We start from the raw sequence: 19,661 nt of genomic DNA, 5'->3' as shown, positions 1-19,661 counted from the left end.
CAATTTACAGCAATATGTTAAATGTTTCATATTGGTAGATGTTTATCAGAGCAGAACAGCAGCTTTCTATAGTTACAGTTAAGACCAGCTTTCTGTTTAAAACTATATTCTTTTAAGTGCTCTAAAATGTACGTGATTACTTTGATTTCCTTGAAATTTGGCATGCCTTCTGGGGGCCCAGAGTTCTATTAGGGATCCTAATTTGGGGCCATTTGACCAAGGGGTTCCCAAGACACAGCCCCTCAAAATAAACAACTTTTCTTAGGTTGCCAGAATTTGTCAAGCTTATTTTTGCTCACAGATAGAGATTAAACCAATGCTCAAATCATCACACCAGCATCTCAGACTCTCAGGGGTTACTCCAAACAGAGTACATAGATCCCACCAGGCCTTTGAGGGGAAATCAGATTAAAATGTTATTTCAAAAGCAGTTTACTTCTCCTGTTAGGCACTTGAGAAGGCTTGCACGCCTATTCGCATGTCTAATAGATTATACTGAACATGTTCAGAAAGAGAGGTTACCTATCTGGGAAACTACCTCTAGGTCACAGGACTTGAGTGGCTGTGAGGATTTTTTGTGCTTTGAATCTGAGCTCCACACCAAGCACTATGAGTTCAAATCTGCCCCAGGGTGGAAATCTGAATTAGAAAAACCAGGTGTATTGCTCCAAACTGTCTTTATCAAAGGGGGATTTTTATTTTGGGAAAATGTAACCTAGGTACAACAGAATATTTAGAAAGCACTGAGATTATTTTTTGAGAAGAAAATAAACTACACAAGCAAATGCTGGCTGGGAGGGGAGGGTGATTTGGGGTGGAGGAGTAAGCGGAAATGGTTTCGGTATCAGGCGATGGAGAGTGAGAGGGGAGTGTGGAACACTGGGATTGGCCATGGGGATGAGGGAGGGGGAGAATAGGGACAGGAGTGCCTGTTAGCCCATATTACCTTCCTGTATCTGTGCCATGATCTGAGGCCACCAGCATCCCCTTTCTCTGCCTCCCTCATGTGAGTCAGGTTCTGGAGGGAGTTTGCCTAGCTGGAGTATCTGAGCTCCTTTTCTTTATTCCCGTTATGTAAGCTGGGGATCTATGAGTCTCTGCTCCCCCAGTGGAGTTTGATCCCTCTCTGCCCCCCCATGTGTGCAAGGATCTTGGGGGCACCCTGCCTGTCTGTGCCAGTCTCTGACCCCCTTGTGTGCCCCCATGTGAATCCCCCCCCGCCATGCCATCCCCCTCATGTGAAGGTTCTGCAAGGGTCTTGCCTTTCTGGGACCATCTGAGCCCCACTCTCTAACCTGTTCATGTGATTTGTTGCTTTAAACATACATTTTTGGTACTACTTAGGAACTTCTGTCCTATTTTCTCTGCTTGCATATTGTTGTTCAAGACTCGTTGAACAACATAACTTTTAAGACCCCACCAATCATGACTGCATAGACATTTTTTGTGTATTATACTGGTTTTGTTTTTGTCCAGCTGCCAGTATGTAAGGGTCATTTCTTACAGTGAGGCAAATGGAAACTCTCCTTAAGCCTCCTCCTGTATGGGCACACTTCTTTAGAATTGTTTCTCATAAAATGGATTCATTTTTGTGCAATTTTTTAAAAAAAATTTACTATCTTGAGAGAATAATTCTTATTAGTTGGTTTGAGAAGTGAAACATGTTCACAAGTTATTCAAACAATTAGATAGCTTGGCTTAACACCTATTACTTTTATTTAGATTCTACCTTTTTACATTAAGACAAATAGGTTAATGTCCCAGTATGTATCTGATTTGGTAGATTATCCTAGATTAATTCAGCAAATTAAGCATAAGGTAAATGTTGGAATTCAAGTGAATAATAATGACTTGCTAGAGTATTTTTGTATTAGTTGAAAATAAAAATTCTATATATTTGATACAAAATAAATAACAAACTTTATATTAATATGTCCCCTTTTTATCCTGAAGGATTCAGTGGTACTTTCCAATCTGTGAGCTGTACTCTTCTATCGCTGAAACAGTTACCTATGCTACTTTGCTAGCCATAACCACCCTAGCCATAACCACTTTCTTGACCCAAATGCTATAGGGCCTGCAGTATTCACAAGGGGCAGGAATCCTAACATCTATTTCCTTGGAGGTAGGGGTTGGGTAAAAGTCCTAGGAAGTAGCAGAACTTTAGCTGCAGTAAGGGTTGCAGTAAGAATGGTAATGGCATGGGCTGGGGCGTTGCCTTCCAACCTCAGCACCTCCAAACCTGGACACTACCATCAGGTTAGAGCCGTAGCCTAGGAAACGGGGATCTTTTAATAAAGACTTAAAATCAAAATATATGGTGGGTGTAAATCAACAGAGAAATGTATAAATAAATAAGAATAAAATTGAAGAAATAACAGGTGCAGATTTAAAACAAAACAAAAGTAAAAATAGGCAATAGGAGGAAAATCAGTTAAATAATAGACAAGAATTAAAACTATAAAATGGGTAAAAAGTCATCAACATGGTGATAAAAACAGCTGAGACTTGTTAACACGGTTGTTACCTCTGGTGGAGCATTGTGGTTGCAAAGTTTGCTAGTAAAGGTACTGCCAAAGGCTTTTGCAAACACTCTGTGCCACAGCTGGGAGGCTCAGTCAGTCACTAGATATAGGGTGACCAAATGTCCCGATTTTATAGGGACAGTCCCGATTTTTTGGGTCTTTTTTTTATATTGGCTCCTATTATCCCACACTCCTGTCCCGATTTTTCACATTTGCTGTCTGGTCATCCTAACTAGATACCATGTGAGTAACATACTTAGCCTACAATTTGTAAAGAATACAAAATTGTCACATTTTTTCCACTCATTCTAATACCCTCATTTCTACCTCAATGCTTCCTTCCCCCCCCCCCCCCCCCGCCAAATCACAAATTCTTACGCTTTCACAGTCAGGCAAGTATCTATGAAAGCAATAATGAGATAAGTGGGCATATTTTGCCTAGCTCTGTCAGTAATGGAAGTAAAGACATTTCAGTAATGATTTGTCACCTCATAAAAATGACAAACTGTGTGTGTGCTTTAAGTTCCATTCATGGATAGCTGCTATTGTTTTGTTAAACCATTAATGACTAAGGAACAAATCCAGCCAGGTCCCTCTTCCCTGGCAGCAGAATAGGTACATTTCGAGGATGTAAATGGGTAAAAATGTAGAGGGGCACCATGGAAGAGAGATACCTCCTTCCTTGCACGGAGCCTGGGTCTAGGTTCTCTCTGCTTGGCATTGCCCAGTGGACACAGCCGAAAGTGTGCTGCATGGATCCTCTGATCCTCCCATGCCACAAAGGAGTGTGATAGGTGACATGTAAACTACCTCAGCCAAGCGGCTGAAGTAGCTTTAACAGAACAGCTCTGCAGCTGCTTTGCAATCTAGAGTGGGCTTGTCCTAAACCCTGCTTACCACCTTCTCAGCGTGCAGACCAGGTTTTCAGGTGGGGCATGGAAGGTGTATTTGACCCTGATTGTGCAGTTTAAGGTATTCAAAGTATTTGAAAAGCTCTTGCAGCCTTTTGAGGGAGTCACTAGCATGCTGGTATGTCTTGTATGATGGATGATTCTGAATACTTGCATGTATTATTTGTATTACAGTGGTGTCTAAAGCCCTCATCTGTGTTTGGGGCCCCTTTGTGCTAGACACTGTATGAACACATACTAAGGACCGGTCTGCACTGGGAACTTACATCAGCATAGCTATGAAAAATCCACACCTCTGAGACATGTAGCTATGCTGACCTAGCCTCGGTGTGGACAGTGCAAGTCCCCGGAGATAGTCTTGTATCAACCTAGCTACTGCCTCTTGGGAGGTGGATTAATTACACTGATGGGAGAACCCCTCCCATCGCTTCATTGAGTGTCTACACTGAAGTGCTATCAGTAACATTTTAAGTGTAGACATATCCTAAGGAACAGTCCCTATCCCGAAGAGCAAGGAGAAGTGAAGTGATGTATCTCACAAAGCAGTACTCATTCGTGGTGCAGTAAGGTATTGGTTTTGACCTTGAAATCAAAATAGTTTGGGTGGTATTATAATTTCTTTGAGTGCTTCCTTAATATACAGTGGCCGAAGTTAGGCAAGCTGCTTTGTGTGGGCAGACAAGTGTGCCTGCACAGAGCCCCATTGACTCAGCTCTGTGCATGCATGGGGTTCCAGCCATGCAGAACTCATTGCTGAATCAGGACAACTTTTTTTTCATGTTGATGGATTCTACTGATTTGAGAGAGTTTCTCAATACATATAATGGGGAATACCAGTTGGACACAGTACAGACTATTCTGGTTCACTTTCATTTCTTTAAAAAATGCTTTATATTTATCTACCTGCTTGGCAGCTTGAGGTTAAAGTTATTCATAGATGTCACAGATATTTTAGATTACTTTTTTAGTTGGGTTTAAAAATACTACCAGCTCTTACTGATGGCATCTTTACTTAGCATGCAAGTAATGAGAAGAAATGAAAAAATATTTCAGAGAATATGCTTACCTTGTGGGAAGATCTGACAAGTTGAATTTGAATTTAATCCTTCCAAGTTCTTGGCACTATTTTCTGCCTGCTGGCAAACCTGTTTCCTTAGCTGATGCTTCACTGAGGCTGGGAGAAAAGATTAACAGTTTATGTTGCTGATCTTGTTAAACGGGGAGCAGATTTAGTGATGAATGCCTATCATAATCTTAGCGCTGCATTTTATCTGTGTGTTTTTTCTACATGACAATAATATTCCCTCTTATCCTATTTATTGGAATAAACAAATTGTTAATTTTGAGCTGATTGCAAAATAACATCCGTTAGTACTGACTTCTGACCATTTGGGAAAACTGTGACAGAGTGATTGTGAAACAAGTCAAAGCCTTTCCAGCCTTTTAAAAACCAGAAAGAGAGACAAGTGTCCATAAACAATTTTATCTTGTGCTTTGATTTTTATGTATACAAAATATTTGTAAATAATGGAGATCATTGGGAGCTGCCAAAAAGCATTAAGATGTTTCAGCTTTCAAGGCTCGCTGATACTCCCTCATTTTCCTTTGAGAATAAATAGAAGAATCTGCCAAAGTGCTCATTTGAAAATGGATAGTGTGAATTCACTAGAGCCATATGAAAAAGTAATAGGCCGCCTAGCCTGTTTGACAGATGTCACATTAGATATTTGTTAAAGTAGAGCAATATCCTGTTGACGACTGGGTGGTGGTGGTGACTAGATGGGCCATTTCTATTATTTTAGCTCAGGGGTCGGCAACCTCTGGCACGCAGCTCACCAGGGTAAGCACCCTGGCGGGCCGGGTCAGTTTGTTTACTTGCTGTGTCAGCAGGTTTGGCTGATAGCAGCTCCCACTGGCAAGGGTTCACCGCTCCAGGCCAATGGGGGCTGTGGGAAGCGGCGCGGGCCGAGGGATGTGCTGGCTGCCCTTCCTGCAGCCCCCATTGGCCTGGAGCAGTGAACAGTGGCCAGTGGGAGCTGCAATCGACTGAACCTGCAGACGCGGCAGATAAATAAACTGGCCCAGCCCGCCAGGGTGCTTACACTGGCGAGCCACGTGCCAGAGGTTGCCGACCCCTGTTGCAGCTGTTCAAACATTTTCACTTCTCTAATAGGTTGGGTTGATGTCTGTTACTTTCTGCGAACTTCATTAACCCTCCTTATGAAATTCCACAGCAGCCTGTGTGTTTAAATGCTGTTTCTTTCCATTGTTTTCAGAGGGCTTTGGATTAGGCCCTTAACACAGTTAGGTTTCTAAGCATGTTCCTAACTTTAAGCACGTGAGTAGTCCCATTAACTTCAGAGTTAGCTATATGCTTAAGTACCTTGCAGAATTGGGGCCTAAAAGTTCTACTTAACAGAATATTAACCCCAATCCAACAAAAAATATCTTTTCAGTTTTACTGGAGGGAAAACTGCTGCCTTTCTGCCCATGTTCTGCCTTATGTTTGGACTTAGTTGTTAAAGTTTCAGAATAACTGCCTCTTTGACAACCTCCAGGGCTGGCTCCAGGAATGCTCTCTCGGTTCTCTAGCTGTCCCCTCTCTGGGCAGGGACTCAGATTCTCCCTAAGCAGGTCTGACTAATGTTCAGCCTCTGGACTTTGCTTTCTCTTCAAGGACAATGACAGTGGCTTAGCAGTGGTTATAAGTGACTATCCAGCTCTTTCTTAGCAGAGTACATTTACTTAAGGACAAAAACATACAGAGAAAATATATGAAACAAAATAAAAGGTCTCAATGCATACTAAGTGTACCAGGATTTGCCCATTAATCCTGTGTGGACTCTGGCAGGTTCCAGTCTTTCTAAACCTTCAGCACAATAGGGTGCTACCTTGGTTGAAAGGTCATATCCATTTGTGGGATCAGAAAGCAGACTGCTTAGTCTGTTTAATCCTAGCCTTTGTATCCCCAAAACTGTTGTCTCCCAGCCTCCTGAAAATAGGTAAAAACCAGTCAATGCCCCTTCCCCTGGGAGGTAAGACTTCAAAGGCTGCATAATCGGCCTTGGAATTTTGCGTTAATCACCCTCTAGTGATTCCATATTCCCCTAGTGACCAGGAATACACAGTACATATAACATGTATTGATACAAAAGGCTATGAATATTCTACAGGCCTGTATCATCTGGCACATCTCAATGTAATGGTCTTTGAAGTTTTCATACTTTCAAGGCTGGCTCAAACATTCAGATAACATTCATAACGATAAATACAGTCGCCTCAAGAGAGGCTTGTGTTTGTCATATCTGTGTCAGTAGTATTGACTTATTTATTTTTTAACAGGCTGCTCGAAAAGGGAAGATTCTGCTGAACATCAGTGCATGCAACCTCACAAAGAGCACCGAAAGATGACTTATTCAGACTGTTCCTTATTCTGTTCAAGGGATCCTGCCTGGATTGGTATGTTTTGGATTTTTGTGTCAGGAAAGTGTGTGTTATTGCAGGTGTAAATGGATGCTAAACTTAAATATACAATTTAGGTACATTGGATACAAATGCAATGGAAATTTGAGAATGAAGTTGTGAAGTTAGAAATGGCTCTTTCTCTTGGTTAATCTAACAATTAGGCAAAGACCGTGGAACATCATTGGCAGTGCAAATTTTCAGCATTATTTTGCACTTCTTTAGTGCTTATCATTTGATGATATTGAAGGGTGTCCTAAACGCTAACTAGTCCTCACAACATCCCTGCGAAGCAGGTGAATAATAACTGTCTTACTAATGAGGAAACTGGGGCACAGCAAGTCAGTGGCAGCACCAGCATTTAACCCAGAATGCTGTTGCCCTTTCTTGTGATCTAAAGACTAGACCATGCTCTTTCTGAAGAACTAAGTAAATGCTATTTTTCTTTTCTTTTTATATCTGTTCATGGTTTGCAATATGACTTCCATGTTGAGCATTTTTTGGCCATTAACCAGCAGCTGAACTAAGGGCAGAAGGCATTCTCCTTAAGAGGTAATTAAGTGTCACTACTTGCTCAATTCAGATTGGTGGTTGTTGCTTTAGTACTTTTCACTTTTAAAATATATAGTTCTAGTTTTAAGAGGAAAAGAGAAATATACTTCAATTTTAAATAAACTATTTATGAATAGTTCTGCTAAAATCATACAGCTTGAGTGCTTTCCATAGATCCTCTCTGTTTACAAAGTCAAATGCTTTCATAAAGTCAATGAATGTGCAGACAGAGGTTTGTTGAAATCTGCATCTCTCCAAGATTTGATAAAAAACAAATATCTTATCTAGAGTCCAGGTTCAGGCGTAAAACCAGCTAGTGAAGGGATCAGAAGGGATTTCCTATGCTCTTTTTTGCACTTGGTTGAGAATAACTCACAGAATACCTTGCTAGGAATACTTATTAGACATATTTCTCTGTAGCTGTTGCAATATGTTGGGTCACCTGTTTAAAAGAGTAATACAGTGATTGAGCGTTGCCAGCCTTCAGGGACTTTACCCTACATCCAAATGAGGTTAAATAGTTTGCAAAGGAGCATGACTACGCCTGTTCTGCCATGTTTTAACACTTTAGGTGGATACCATCTGGACCAAGTGCCTGGCTGTTTTTCAGAGACCTGATTAGGCACAATTTTAGAAGCAAGTTGATTCAAATATTGCAGATTCTATATAGCATAGCTTGACATACAATGCAAGTCAGCGGTGAGCTGACATAGTGGTTTGAAGTGAAAACTGAAGTCAAACAGGGGTGCATACTAAATCCAATATTTTTTGCTCTACAATTAGGCCTGATCTACACCTAAAAGGTTGATGTAGCTACAGTGCTCAGGGGTGTGAAAAATCCACACGCCATAGTGCTGTGTCTTTGTCATCCTATGCCCCAGTGTAGACATAGCTATGTTGATGGAAAAATGCTTCTGTTGATCTTTCTACGATCATTCAGGATGGTGGAGTTTCTACAACAATGGAAAAATCCCTTCTGTCACTTCAGTAAGGATCTAAACTATGACAGCATAGCTAGAGCACCCTAATTGTGCCCCTGTAGTATAGATGTGGGATTAGAAAACATCTTGTTTAGCTCCCTTAGGCCCCGTCTACACTGGCAAGCTTCTGCGCACTAAAGCAACTTTGAGCGCTGTAACTCCCAAAGCGAACATGCTGCCAAGGCATTTAGTGTGCAGAAACTACGCAGTTGCAGCGCTATAAAAAAGCCACGTTGATGAGAGGCGTAGAGCTTTCTGCGCAGGGGCTATAGTGCTGTGGTGCCAGTGTAGATACCATGGTGATTACAGTGCTGTGACTGGCCTCCGGGAGGTGTCCCACAATGCTTGTTCTCACCTCTCTGGTCATCGGTTTGAACTCTACTGTTCTGCCCTTACGTGACCAACCATCAGCCACAGCCCATACGTTCCTTTGCAAATTTGAAAGTCCTCTTCCTGTTTGCTCAATGATACATGTAGTGGTCTCAGCGCATCTTTCCAGGTGGCCAGGTCTGCGCCACGCACCAGGTGATCCTCCGCTTGGAGCACTGCCGAGCTGCTGGACCTCATCAGCATTTGGAGAGAGGAAGCTGTGCAGTCCCAGCTGCGCTCCAGCCATAGGAATTATGATACCTACGGACAGATTTCACAATGTTTGATCGAAAAAGGCCGTGACTGGGACACATTGCAGTGTAGGGGAAAAGTGAAGGAGCTGTGGAATGCCTCCCAAAAGGTGCGGGAGGCAAACTGCTGCTCCAGTGCAGCGCCCATGGACTGCTGGTTCTACAAAGAGCTGGATGCGATCCTCATTGGCAACCCCACCTCCACTGCGAAGACCACTATGGATACTTCATTGACTCAAGTGCCAGTTGAGTGGACTGAGCCAGTCGGAGGCAATCTTGGACAAAGTGTGGAGGGGACTCAGAGGTAGAGGATGACTCGGAGGCCAGAGATGCATGCAGTCAGGAGCTCTTTTCTACTCCAGAGGAGCCTAGCCAGTCACAGCAATAGGATCTTGGCGAAGCGCAAATAGGAGAGGAGGCCCCTGGTAAGTGGATCTGATTTTTGGGAATTGATGAAGCAAGTTGTTGGCGGTTGCGGGAGGGTTGCAGAAGTAGGCTTGTCTCCAGCCACATGCCTAATCTCAGCGGCGGAACAGGCTGTTGATTGACTTGCTCACTTTACGTGAATCTCCCTCAGAGATCCACTGCTGCAGGTTCCTCGGCAGAGCTGCTTTGTTTCTTGCCCCATTAACGGTAACTTTCCCGCACCAATTTGCTGTGACGGGTGGTGGGGGGACTATTGCTGCACACAGACGAACCGCATAGGTGCCAGGGTAGAAGCCACAGGCTTGGAGAAGACCCTCCCTTGATTCCCTGCTCACTCTCAGCAGTAAAATATCTTCCATAATGATCCCCTCCTATGGAAACTGTGGGAACAGGAATGATTGTCAGGCCCACCCTACAGTGCTGGCTCTCCCCAAGAGCCATGTGCCAAGCATACAGTAGGATCTGGGAAGAGTGATTTGCCCTTCCCCTGCGGCTGCTCACCATTTTGGGGGTCTTGTGGCTCATGTGTGCTTGCCTGGGGTCAGCCAGTTAGTGACAGGTGTGTGAGGACTGGCTGTGTTTTTAAAGCACTGAATCACTGTTGTCTGTGTTGCAAATAATATTGCTTCTGTAAAATGTTGCATTTAAACTTCAGCAATGACCTTGGGAGGCCAGTCTCCCTTATCGGCAGCAGAACAGATGCGCTGAATTAGAAAGATCCAAGAAGAGCTAAGGAGGACTTTCTGCTTGAGGTTATGATGCAGTCAGCTGCCGAGAAACAGGAATTGAAGGAGTGGCGGGACAGCAAGGAGAATGACCGAAAGGAGAATTCAGCACACCAGAAAGAAGGCACAGAGCGGCTTCTAACAGTTATAGAGTGCCAAGTGGACACACTCTAGGTGATACTAGTTCTTCAAACCAAGCAGCTCCATGCCCACCCTCCCCTGCAGCCACTGTCACAAAACTCTTTCCCATGCGTCCTCCACACACCACCAACACACTGTTATCAACCTCCTGGCTTCACTCTGTACCCACAGCATTCCCCTCCTCCCTCCTCACAGTCCCGCAGTGTGGACTCCCACTGCACTCAACACTCATCCCTCCGCAGCTTGGCCCTGCTGAAGTACAGCACTGGGTGCATAGTACTCCAAAGGAGAAGGTTGAGCATGATCCCTGAACACAGACAAATCTGTAGCTGTCCTGGGACCCCTCCTCCTCTTGAGAACTTCCCTTCCCCCATGCCCCCTCCCCCTCCCTGCTGATGAATTTTTTCATTTGACTCTCTCCTCTGGTTGTTGTTTTTTAATAAAAGAATTGTGTGTGTTTGAAAGCAATATTTATTCTATTAAGTGAAAACAAAAATAGCACTGCAAAGCAACATACAATTATGTTAAGGCCGCTTCTTGCATCATGTGCACCAATCACGGCCTAGCATTACAAGCACTGCAATCCCGAGCATAGCAACAAATGTTACTGGCTTTCAGCTTCAGATTAACCTGTCTACACCAGCCAGAGAATGGGGATTAAAAATGAATGAACAAAAGAGCAAACTAATGTGAAATTAGTGGAATCAGAAATCAAGAAACTGACTAAATTGGTCATTAATGGTGTAGACTTCTCACAAGTAGACAGATTCTGCTACTTGGATTCCATTATAACATATGACAACTACCAGGAAGATGACATTGACAAGCGGATAGCTACTGCCAGGAGACCATTCATGTAACTGAATAAAAATGTTTGGAATGTAAAATCCGTAACAACTAAAACCAGATTATATACAACACTCATTGTACCCACATTTCATTATGGTTGTGTAACTTGTATTGACAGTGTCTGGAGCAAAAGCTGCAAACATTGGAAATAAGATTCCCTTGCCATATCCTAGGTATGACATGGCTAAGTAGATTAAGAAATGATGACATCCATAAAGGGCTGAAAATATAATGCATGACTAGAGTCATCAAAAGATGCAAACTACAATGATTTGGCTATGTTGTTAGATTGACCCCATACTGACTGCTTAAAACTGTTCACTATGGAAGAGTGCATGGAGGCAGAAGCTGGATATCCAAGGAGACAGTGGTATAACATGGTATATAAGACCAACCAGGTAATACCTCACAGGCTCAAATGGGAATGGTGACTCAAAACAGATGTGGATGGAATCTGTTCATAGCCTTGGTCCTACCCAATCTTGGTGTTTGAAAAAGAGATGAATGAATGGTTCTGCTGGTGATACTGGACACGCAAGTCTGCATGATTGGAAACTAGCTAATTCAGTTGTCTTACGAGTGGAAAATCAGGTAAGTTAACAAGTAAATTGCCCATTCCCCTTGGTTCTATGCCCCACTTCTTACTCTATCTGAAGCAGGGAATTGAATGTTAAGGCATTGAAGAAATCCTCTCCCTCCTATGTAGTGAGAAAAATCTCCCAGGCCCCCCTTTCACAGATATGGGGGTCAAAGAAAGGTTACAAAGTGAGTTACATTATTTATAACATTTTGGTTTTGTATTTAAAAATGTTTCCCTAATCTGTACTACCTACCTATATCCCTGTTTGTGCTAAATGTATTTGTTACCCTGGTTATTTAGGGCTTATGTAATAATAAACATGGTAAAAAAATTAACATTACAGGTCATCTTTAACCCAACCAAATGTGAATTAAAATAAACCATTCATGATAATTGTAAAAACAAAGCAAAGCAAAACCCAAGTGGGACCATGTAAAAGGGCATGTTAAAGTTATTCCTTTCTATGTATTTAAATCACCTGTCAACTTTTAAGCTTTTGAAGAAAATCACCAGTAGGTGGCTAGAATTTGGCACAGAAACAGGTAAAATTAAAAAGGAAAACTTTAAATTTAATGCAAATGTGAGCAACAGCCAAATGTAGACTAGCCTACTCTGCCTTGAACACAACTGTTGCTGTAATACTGTATTTACAAGTACTGTATAAAGAAAAATCCTCCACCGTTTGGCTAGAAGGGAGGTTCTGGTTTTGATGGTTATTGGCTTTCTATATGAGACATAATCTTTGACAGTTGAGTATACTTTCCAAATTGTAAACAGATTTTTGCCCTTGGCTTAAAAATCTGCTAAATTCAAACAAAGTTCTAGCAATAATTATATTTGATGAATGAAATTTGTGAGATATTTAGCTGTGAGTTTACACTGCATCAGAAACAATTGTCTATTATGCTTTATATAAAGAAAGTTGCATTTGAGAGAGAAATTTGCTTCAAAGGAAATGTGCGTACCCAGTAATTTTCTGCATTGAAAAGGAAAAAGTAATTTGGACTCTAGCTTTTCTGCATTTGAAAAGAATCAACGAGAGTGCATGTTCCAAAAATGAGAATACAGTGACCAAAATGTATCCGCGTCATACTTTTCCACATTGCTCAGAAACAAATTTGCCGATTTAGATTATCTTCAGTCTATGGGCTCATTAATGCTTAGTTCAATAACTGCTATCCAATACGTCTGTCTCAATTTCAAACGGTAGGATTTGGCCTTCGCAGCTAGTAACTGAAGAGTGAAACAAAACCACTGTGAACTCCTCTTCGCTCCGTTCTTTCTGATTTTCTTTTCAACCTCTGTTTCTATTTCCAGATTTTTTTTGGAGGAGGGAAACACAGGATGGATCATAGAAAAGATTGTGTGCTTGATGATGGGAGGAGAGAGCAACTGAAACATCTTTTTGTTGCAACTTGCTGTCTGTGCAAAAAGCCTGATGGCTCAGGTTTTGTGGGAGGAACTCTGTGGGGTTGGCTGAAGGGAATCCTACCCACTCCGTCAACTCACAGACAGGGCAGAGGGCTGAAGCTCAGCCCTTCCTTGCTCTCTATTCTATCCCAAAGGGCTGGGAAAGCATCTACCGCCATATGGCTGTTTTGACTCATGGACCTAGGAGCTCATCCACAATGCTAAGTTATTTGGAATCAGTGAGGAGACCCTGTCCTCCGTACCTGTTTCATTTGCAAGGAGTGAAGCTGAATGCAGATTAAATTGAACAAATGGATCTGCTTTAAGCCCTGTGCATTGCTCTGTCCATGTGGCTGAATTGCTCCCAGCCTAACTTCTGTGTTGCCTGTTTTTCTGATGTCCCATCATCAACGAATAGCAATTCCTCCAGGGAACATTTTTCCTCTGTCTCCAATTGCACAGATCCAGTACCTAGAGGGTTCAGAGGTCCCCCAGCACAGCCTGTCAGAACAGATTAAATGGTGCACAAAACCTTTCACTGGTACTCTGCGCCTGAGTGAATTTCACACTCTCTGTGTTGCATATATTAGCTACTGGGATTTAAATAGAAAGGAAGAAACAGTGCATGTATGCTTGTGAGTTGGTATAGCATATGTCAAATAAGCTTTGTGGTTCGTACTTTTCCCCCAAGTTGTTTTCTGCTGTAGTTAAAGGGTAATGAATCATAAAAGCCATATATTTTTAAATCCCTTGCCTCTAAACAAGAACACATTAGATTGATTAGTTTGTTTTCTGTCTAACATTTTGTGAAACATTCTTTGCTATAATTTCTGGACACCTAAGGCTATTTAAATTTAAAACATCAGTGCTAGATTAGATGTTATGAAGATGTTTAAAGCCCTGATCCTGCAGATTTGGATGGTTAACTTTAAGTATGCGAATAGTCCCATTGTCCTCAGTGGAATAATGCTTAATGATAAGCATGTGCTTAAGTATCTTGCTGAATTGAAGCTTCAGGATGGGCCTACCAGCACCCTCATACTGAGTTCTGTCCCTCACTTTCTATCAGAATATCTGCAGGATTTCCTCCATTTGCTGCTCATAATGAATACTGAGGCTTAGGTTCCTTCCCTTCCTAGTTATCCACCCTGGCTTCCTGTTCCCACTCTCCACAGAAGCCTACCAGACATTACCTGTAAGACTTTATTTTCAGTTCTAAATCATGAATTATTTGTTGTTTTTATGCTGCCTTTCAAATCACTCCTTACGGAACACTGATGCTACTTTCTGTCTTCACTGCTTACAGTGTTCATTGAGTAATAGGCCTTTGTGGGTCTCCTAAACAGGATTTTGATACTCCACACTGTCAAAATTATTGTTTATCTGAACCAGAAAAGAGTGAGATAAATTCCTATTAGGTGTTGTTTACACACAGAATTCTAATGTTGGTGGGGAGGACTATTAAAGGAAAGATTTCTAAATTGGCTTTTTCTTTCAATAAGTTCTGGGCAATTTCTCACTGTGGGTCTACTGTTTTTGTGCTTTAGTTTATTATTAACATTAGTGCTTGTTGCAGAGGAGTTAATATAAAATAAAAATGAAGGGCGAGGAGTAAGGAGAAGAAGAAATCTAGAACAAGGTAACTAGCTTATCTGGCATTTTTGCAAGAATCTCCCTACGTAGTTTAGGACAGTCTGCTTTCCCTGAGCTACCAGCAGGGCTCTGAAATGTAAAAGGTAGGAGGGAAAAATAAAACATTAATCCTCCTCCTTCAAGCAGTAAGGGGAAATAATTAAACTCATGAATCAACAGTGTAGTTATGTTCATGGTAAGACTGTACCTTCCTGTGAGGGAGTGAACAAACACCATACAGGACCAGACTAGGAAGAAGTTAAAGATCTGTCAGAGGAAACAGAAGCTGAAAGTGGCCTTGCCCTGCAACACCTGCCAGCAATATGGAGCCTGGAGGGAGGCTACTCCTGCTGAGGGCATGTGAAGTGGAGGAAGCAGACTTGAGGGCTGAGATGTCCTAGACAACTAAGAACGTTAGCCTGGATAAAAGTTTGGGCTTCTGGTTCATGATTTGTTTTTATTATTGTTCATTTCGTTGTTAATAAATTCCAGCTTTGGGAAGGGATTGCATTTTTGACCCTCTTGTGTTTCAGAGCAGGTAGGATAGTCTCTTACTTATGCTTCCTCATTATACTGTGACTTCAAAGTGTACCTAAAACCAATGCCAAATAAAACTAAGCCAAAGACTGTTTCTGGGTGTGGTGCTCCATCTCCCTTCAGGCTTGAAATCTTAGCAGTCTCGGACTCACTCAGATTCCAAAACACATTCAGAACCTTTAAATTAATAGTCCAGGACTGGGGGTGGGTGAAGGAGGAGAACAATTACAGAATTATCGGACAGTTAATATCAGAAGATAGGGATTCTCAAACGTATTACATTATTGGTCCTTTAGTGATATCTAAGAACCAAAAATTTTTTCTGCTCATTTTAAGTTTCATTCCTATGTTTGTGTTTGTTTTTGTTTTTTCAGGCATAAATATTGGCATGAAAGTTGGAGCTCTGCTGTTTTCAGTTGTGTAATCCTGATTTGGTCCATGGCCAAGGAACATGATACTACCCTTACAAGCTGAAATGCCTTGAGGACCTTGGCTCTGAATTAATTCCTCCTGAAGCAATGGTTTTCTCCGCAGTGTTGACATCTGCCCACTCTAGGACATTGAATGCTACTTTTATTGTCTATGAAAACGCCTATATGAATTTTACCACTCCTCAATTTTTGCTTCGTAGTGGCACAACACAGCCATTGAATCACAGTTCAGGGGCCATGGTCACCACTGAGATAAGTACTTTACTAGTGAACCCTACAGCTATCCTGCCAACACAGGACGTTTTCAAGAGCTTGAGTCTGCCACTCCAGATCATTCTTTCTGCTGCTATGATATTTATACTGTTGGTTTCTTTTCTTGGAAACTTTGTTGTCTGCCTCATGGTCTACCAGAAAGCTGCCATGCGATCTGCAATTAACATTCTCTTAGCAAGCCTGGCTTTTGCAGACATGTTGCTTGCAGTGCTGAACATGCCTTTTGCTCTGATAACCATCATTACCACACGATGGATTTTTGGAGATATTTTCTGCAGAGTTTCTGCCATGTTTTTCTGGCTGTTTGTCATAGAGGGAGTGGCCATCCTACTCATTATTAGCATTGATAGATTCCTTATTATAGTTCAGAGACAAGATAAGCTGAATCCTTACTGTGCAAAGATTCTCATTGCTGTTTCATGGGCTGCATCCTTTGTTGTGGCTTTTCCATTATCTGTGGGGAACCCAAACCTGCAGATACCTTCTAGAGCACCTCAGTGTGTTTTTGGCTACACCACTAGTCCTGGCTACCAGGCGTATGTAATACTAGTTGTACTAATTTCTTTTTTTATTCCATTCATGGTAATGCTATACTCTTTTATGGGCATACTCAATACCGTACGCCACAATGCAGTTCGTATCCACAGCCATCCCGACAGCATATGCCTCAGCCAGGCCAGCAAGCTTGGTCTCATGAGCCTTCAGAGACCTTTTCAAATGAACATTGATATGAGCTTTAAAACTCGTGCCTTCACAACCATATTGATTTTGTTCATTGTTTTCATAGTCTGTTGGGCACCCTTCACCACCTACAGCCTTATTGCTACATTCAACAGTCACTTTTACAACAAGCACAACTTTTTTGAGATAAGCACTTGGCTCCTTTGGCTCTGCTACCTCAAGTCTGCACTGAACCCGTTGATTTACTACTGGAGGATTAAGAAATTTCATGATGCATGCTTAGATTTAATGCCCAAGTACTTCAAGTTTTTGCCACAGTTTCCTGGTCACACAAGAAGACGCATTCGACCAAGTGCCATCTATGTGTGTGGGGAGCACCGGTCGGTTGTGTAAAATTGCAGCTATTTGACATGACAATTATTTTCTGGGATTATTTGTTTTTATGTATTGTTTTATTTTAATATGGCTCCTTCAACTGCCATATCTTATATCTCAAGTATGTTTTCCAAAATCTGACTCAATTTTAAGGAAGAACGTGATTTACTAGAACTGGGTTTACTGTCAGAAAAAAATGTAAACAAAATTACAAATATTACCTCCCAGGATTCAGTGGAAACCCAGACTTTTTTTTATTAGATTTCTAATATTTTGTCAGTTTTCTGCTTATTAAGCCTGCAGTTGCTTCTAATTGTAGGGTTTTTTATGCTGCTATGGTACAGTATGTTTAAGTGGTGTAATTTTTCTGAAAATGTTGCTGCTTTCTACCAAGACATTAGAACCAAAAAGTCACATTTAGGTAACTTCTATTTAATTTTAACAAAATTTCAAGAGTTTTGATGATGACATTAGAACCTTTTAAAAAATATTTCCATTAATATTTTGTGCACTTTACAAAACTTGCTACAAAATCTGTTTTTCAGAATATTTGTGATGCCTGTAGAGAAGGTTTTTAAACTTTATGGTGGTAGTTTAATGAAAGATATGTTTAGTTTTTAGAGGGCAGATTTACATTGGTGTATCTAAATTACAGTTACTGATTTTGCTAGAAATTATTTGTGAAAATTAACCTAATGGGATATTAACTCCTTAATCCTGGTGAATGAGGAAATGGAGGCAGAATGAAAAGATAAAATATCATGCCCAAAATATAAGGCTAACATAAGTTCTGGAGAAATGGGCCCAGGCAAAAATTGATCTTTTTTGACCATTGCACACATTTTAATATTTTAGTGGCTATGGAACTCCAAAATCTATTGCTTTGTCCAGAAGTCAAAGTTATAAATTATGGCTGTGATCCTGTGATTTACAGCAGGTGGGCAGACAGATTTTCCCATTCAGAGCCCTAAGGAAGTCAGTGAGAGTCTGCGAGAGTGGAATGTTGCACCCAGGCATTCTAAATGGGCAGGATCAAGGCCTGGGAGAGTCTGTGGCCAAAGGAAAATTGGAATAGTGTTTCTGGGTCAAAAAAAAAAAAAAAAAGACATGAAACATGTTTTGGACTGGGGCAATATTAAACACCCTCATCTAAAGAAGGGGTGGACAAACTTTTTGGCCTGAGGGCCACAGCTGGGTGGGGAAATTGCATGCAGGGCCATGAATGTAGGGTTGGGGTGCAGGAGGGAGTGCAGGGTGTGGGTGGGGGTGCGGTGTGCAGGAAGGGGCTCCGGGCAGGCAAGGTGCGGGAGGGGGCTCAGGGCAGGGGATTGGGATGCAGCGGGGGTGTGGGGTGTGGGAGGGGGCTCAGAGTGTGGTGGGGGTTGGGGTGCAGGCAGGGGGCTCAAGGCAGACGGTTGGGTGTGGTGTGCGAGAGAGGTTCTGGGTGCGGGCTTCAGCCTGGCATTGCTTATCTGGACCAGCTCTGGGGTGGCAGTGGCACACAGCAGGGCCAGGGCAGGCTCCCTGCCTACCCTGGCCCTGTGCCTCTCCAGGAAGTGGCCAGCACCATGTCCCTGAAGCCCCTGGAAAGGGGGCACAGAGGGATCCATGCACTGCCCTTGTCTGTGGATGCATCCCCCAAAGCACCCATTGGCTGTGGTTCCCCATTCCCAGCCAATAGCAGCTTTGGGAGTGGTACCCGCAGGCGATGGCAGCACGCGGAGCCCTCTTGCCCACCTCGATCTAAAGACTGGCCACAGCCCTACAATTTATAACCACAACAAAAAATTGAGATAATCTTTCAGAGAAATAATCTGATTTGTAATTATAAATTGGGGAGATGAAAACAAATGGGGAAAGGTTGGGAAGCTAGTTCAGAATTTATGATGGAGAGTTGGGCAGTGGGGCTGGAGTGGGATCAAATAAGTCAAATTCCCTACCTCTCTCCTGTATTTCTTTGTTGTTTTTCTTTGCCATCTCCCACTCACATGTCTACTGTCCCACTAGTTTTCTGTGTATTACAAATCAGCTTGTTTAGTGGAATGCCAAACCATCTCTTGGATTCACATCAGGTACTGACTTTGCCTTTCTTGATAACTGCCTTGAAAACATCCATTCTTATTTGAGAACAGGAAAAATGTCAGTGGATTTCACTCAGTGATCATAATCCAGGTATGTATTTTTATCAACTGCATAAACTTGTAAATGACAGGTGAATCAGATTAAACAGGGAACATTTGTGACATTTAAGTGACAGCCCTGAATTGGGCATCAGGGTGGAGAGGGACACTACCACAGGGTAGATTGCGCTTTTGGAAAGTAAAGTCTCTTCTGGGCTCTATTTGTGCATGGGAGGAGTGCAGCCTGCTCCGTCCACACAGAATCCCATTGGCTACAAATTGAAGGAGCAGATTGCACCAGCCCTGCTCCAAGTAGGGGATAGAGTCATCGCCCTACTTCCTTCTTACCCCCTTTTTCAGCATCCTGCTCTCCAGGAGTAAGCAGTCCCTGTGCTCTCCAGAGAACGGTGTCAGTTCTTCCAAGTTTCTCC

General features: G+C 42.2%; 1 protein-coding gene across 1 annotated transcript in view; it reads left to right on the top strand.

The window, feature by feature from the left end:
- GPR63 (G protein-coupled receptor 63) overlaps window positions 1-18,319 on the top strand; it is a 44,512-nt gene extending 26,193 nt beyond the window's left edge. Inside the window, exons 2-3 of the mRNA XM_030555973.1 lie at window positions 6,779-6,895; window positions 15,725-18,319. Coding sequence (XP_030411833.1) covers window positions 15,869-17,128 — 1,260 coding nt within the window. The 5' untranslated portion in view covers window positions 6,779-6,895; window positions 15,725-15,868 and the 3' untranslated portion in view covers window positions 17,129-18,319. The remainder of the gene's footprint in view (window positions 1-6,778; window positions 6,896-15,724) is intronic.
- The last annotated feature ends 1,342 nt before the right edge of the window (window positions 18,320-19,661 follow it).

The sequence above is a fragment of the Gopherus evgoodei genome, chromosome 3, assembly GCF_007399415.2.
Source record: "Gopherus evgoodei ecotype Sinaloan lineage chromosome 3, rGopEvg1_v1.p, whole genome shotgun sequence".
In the NCBI taxonomy this organism is placed as follows: Eukaryota; Metazoa; Chordata; order Testudines; family Testudinidae; genus Gopherus; species Gopherus evgoodei.
Note: the sequence above shows the minus strand (reverse complement) of the source record. Positions and strands in the feature narration are given on the sequence as shown.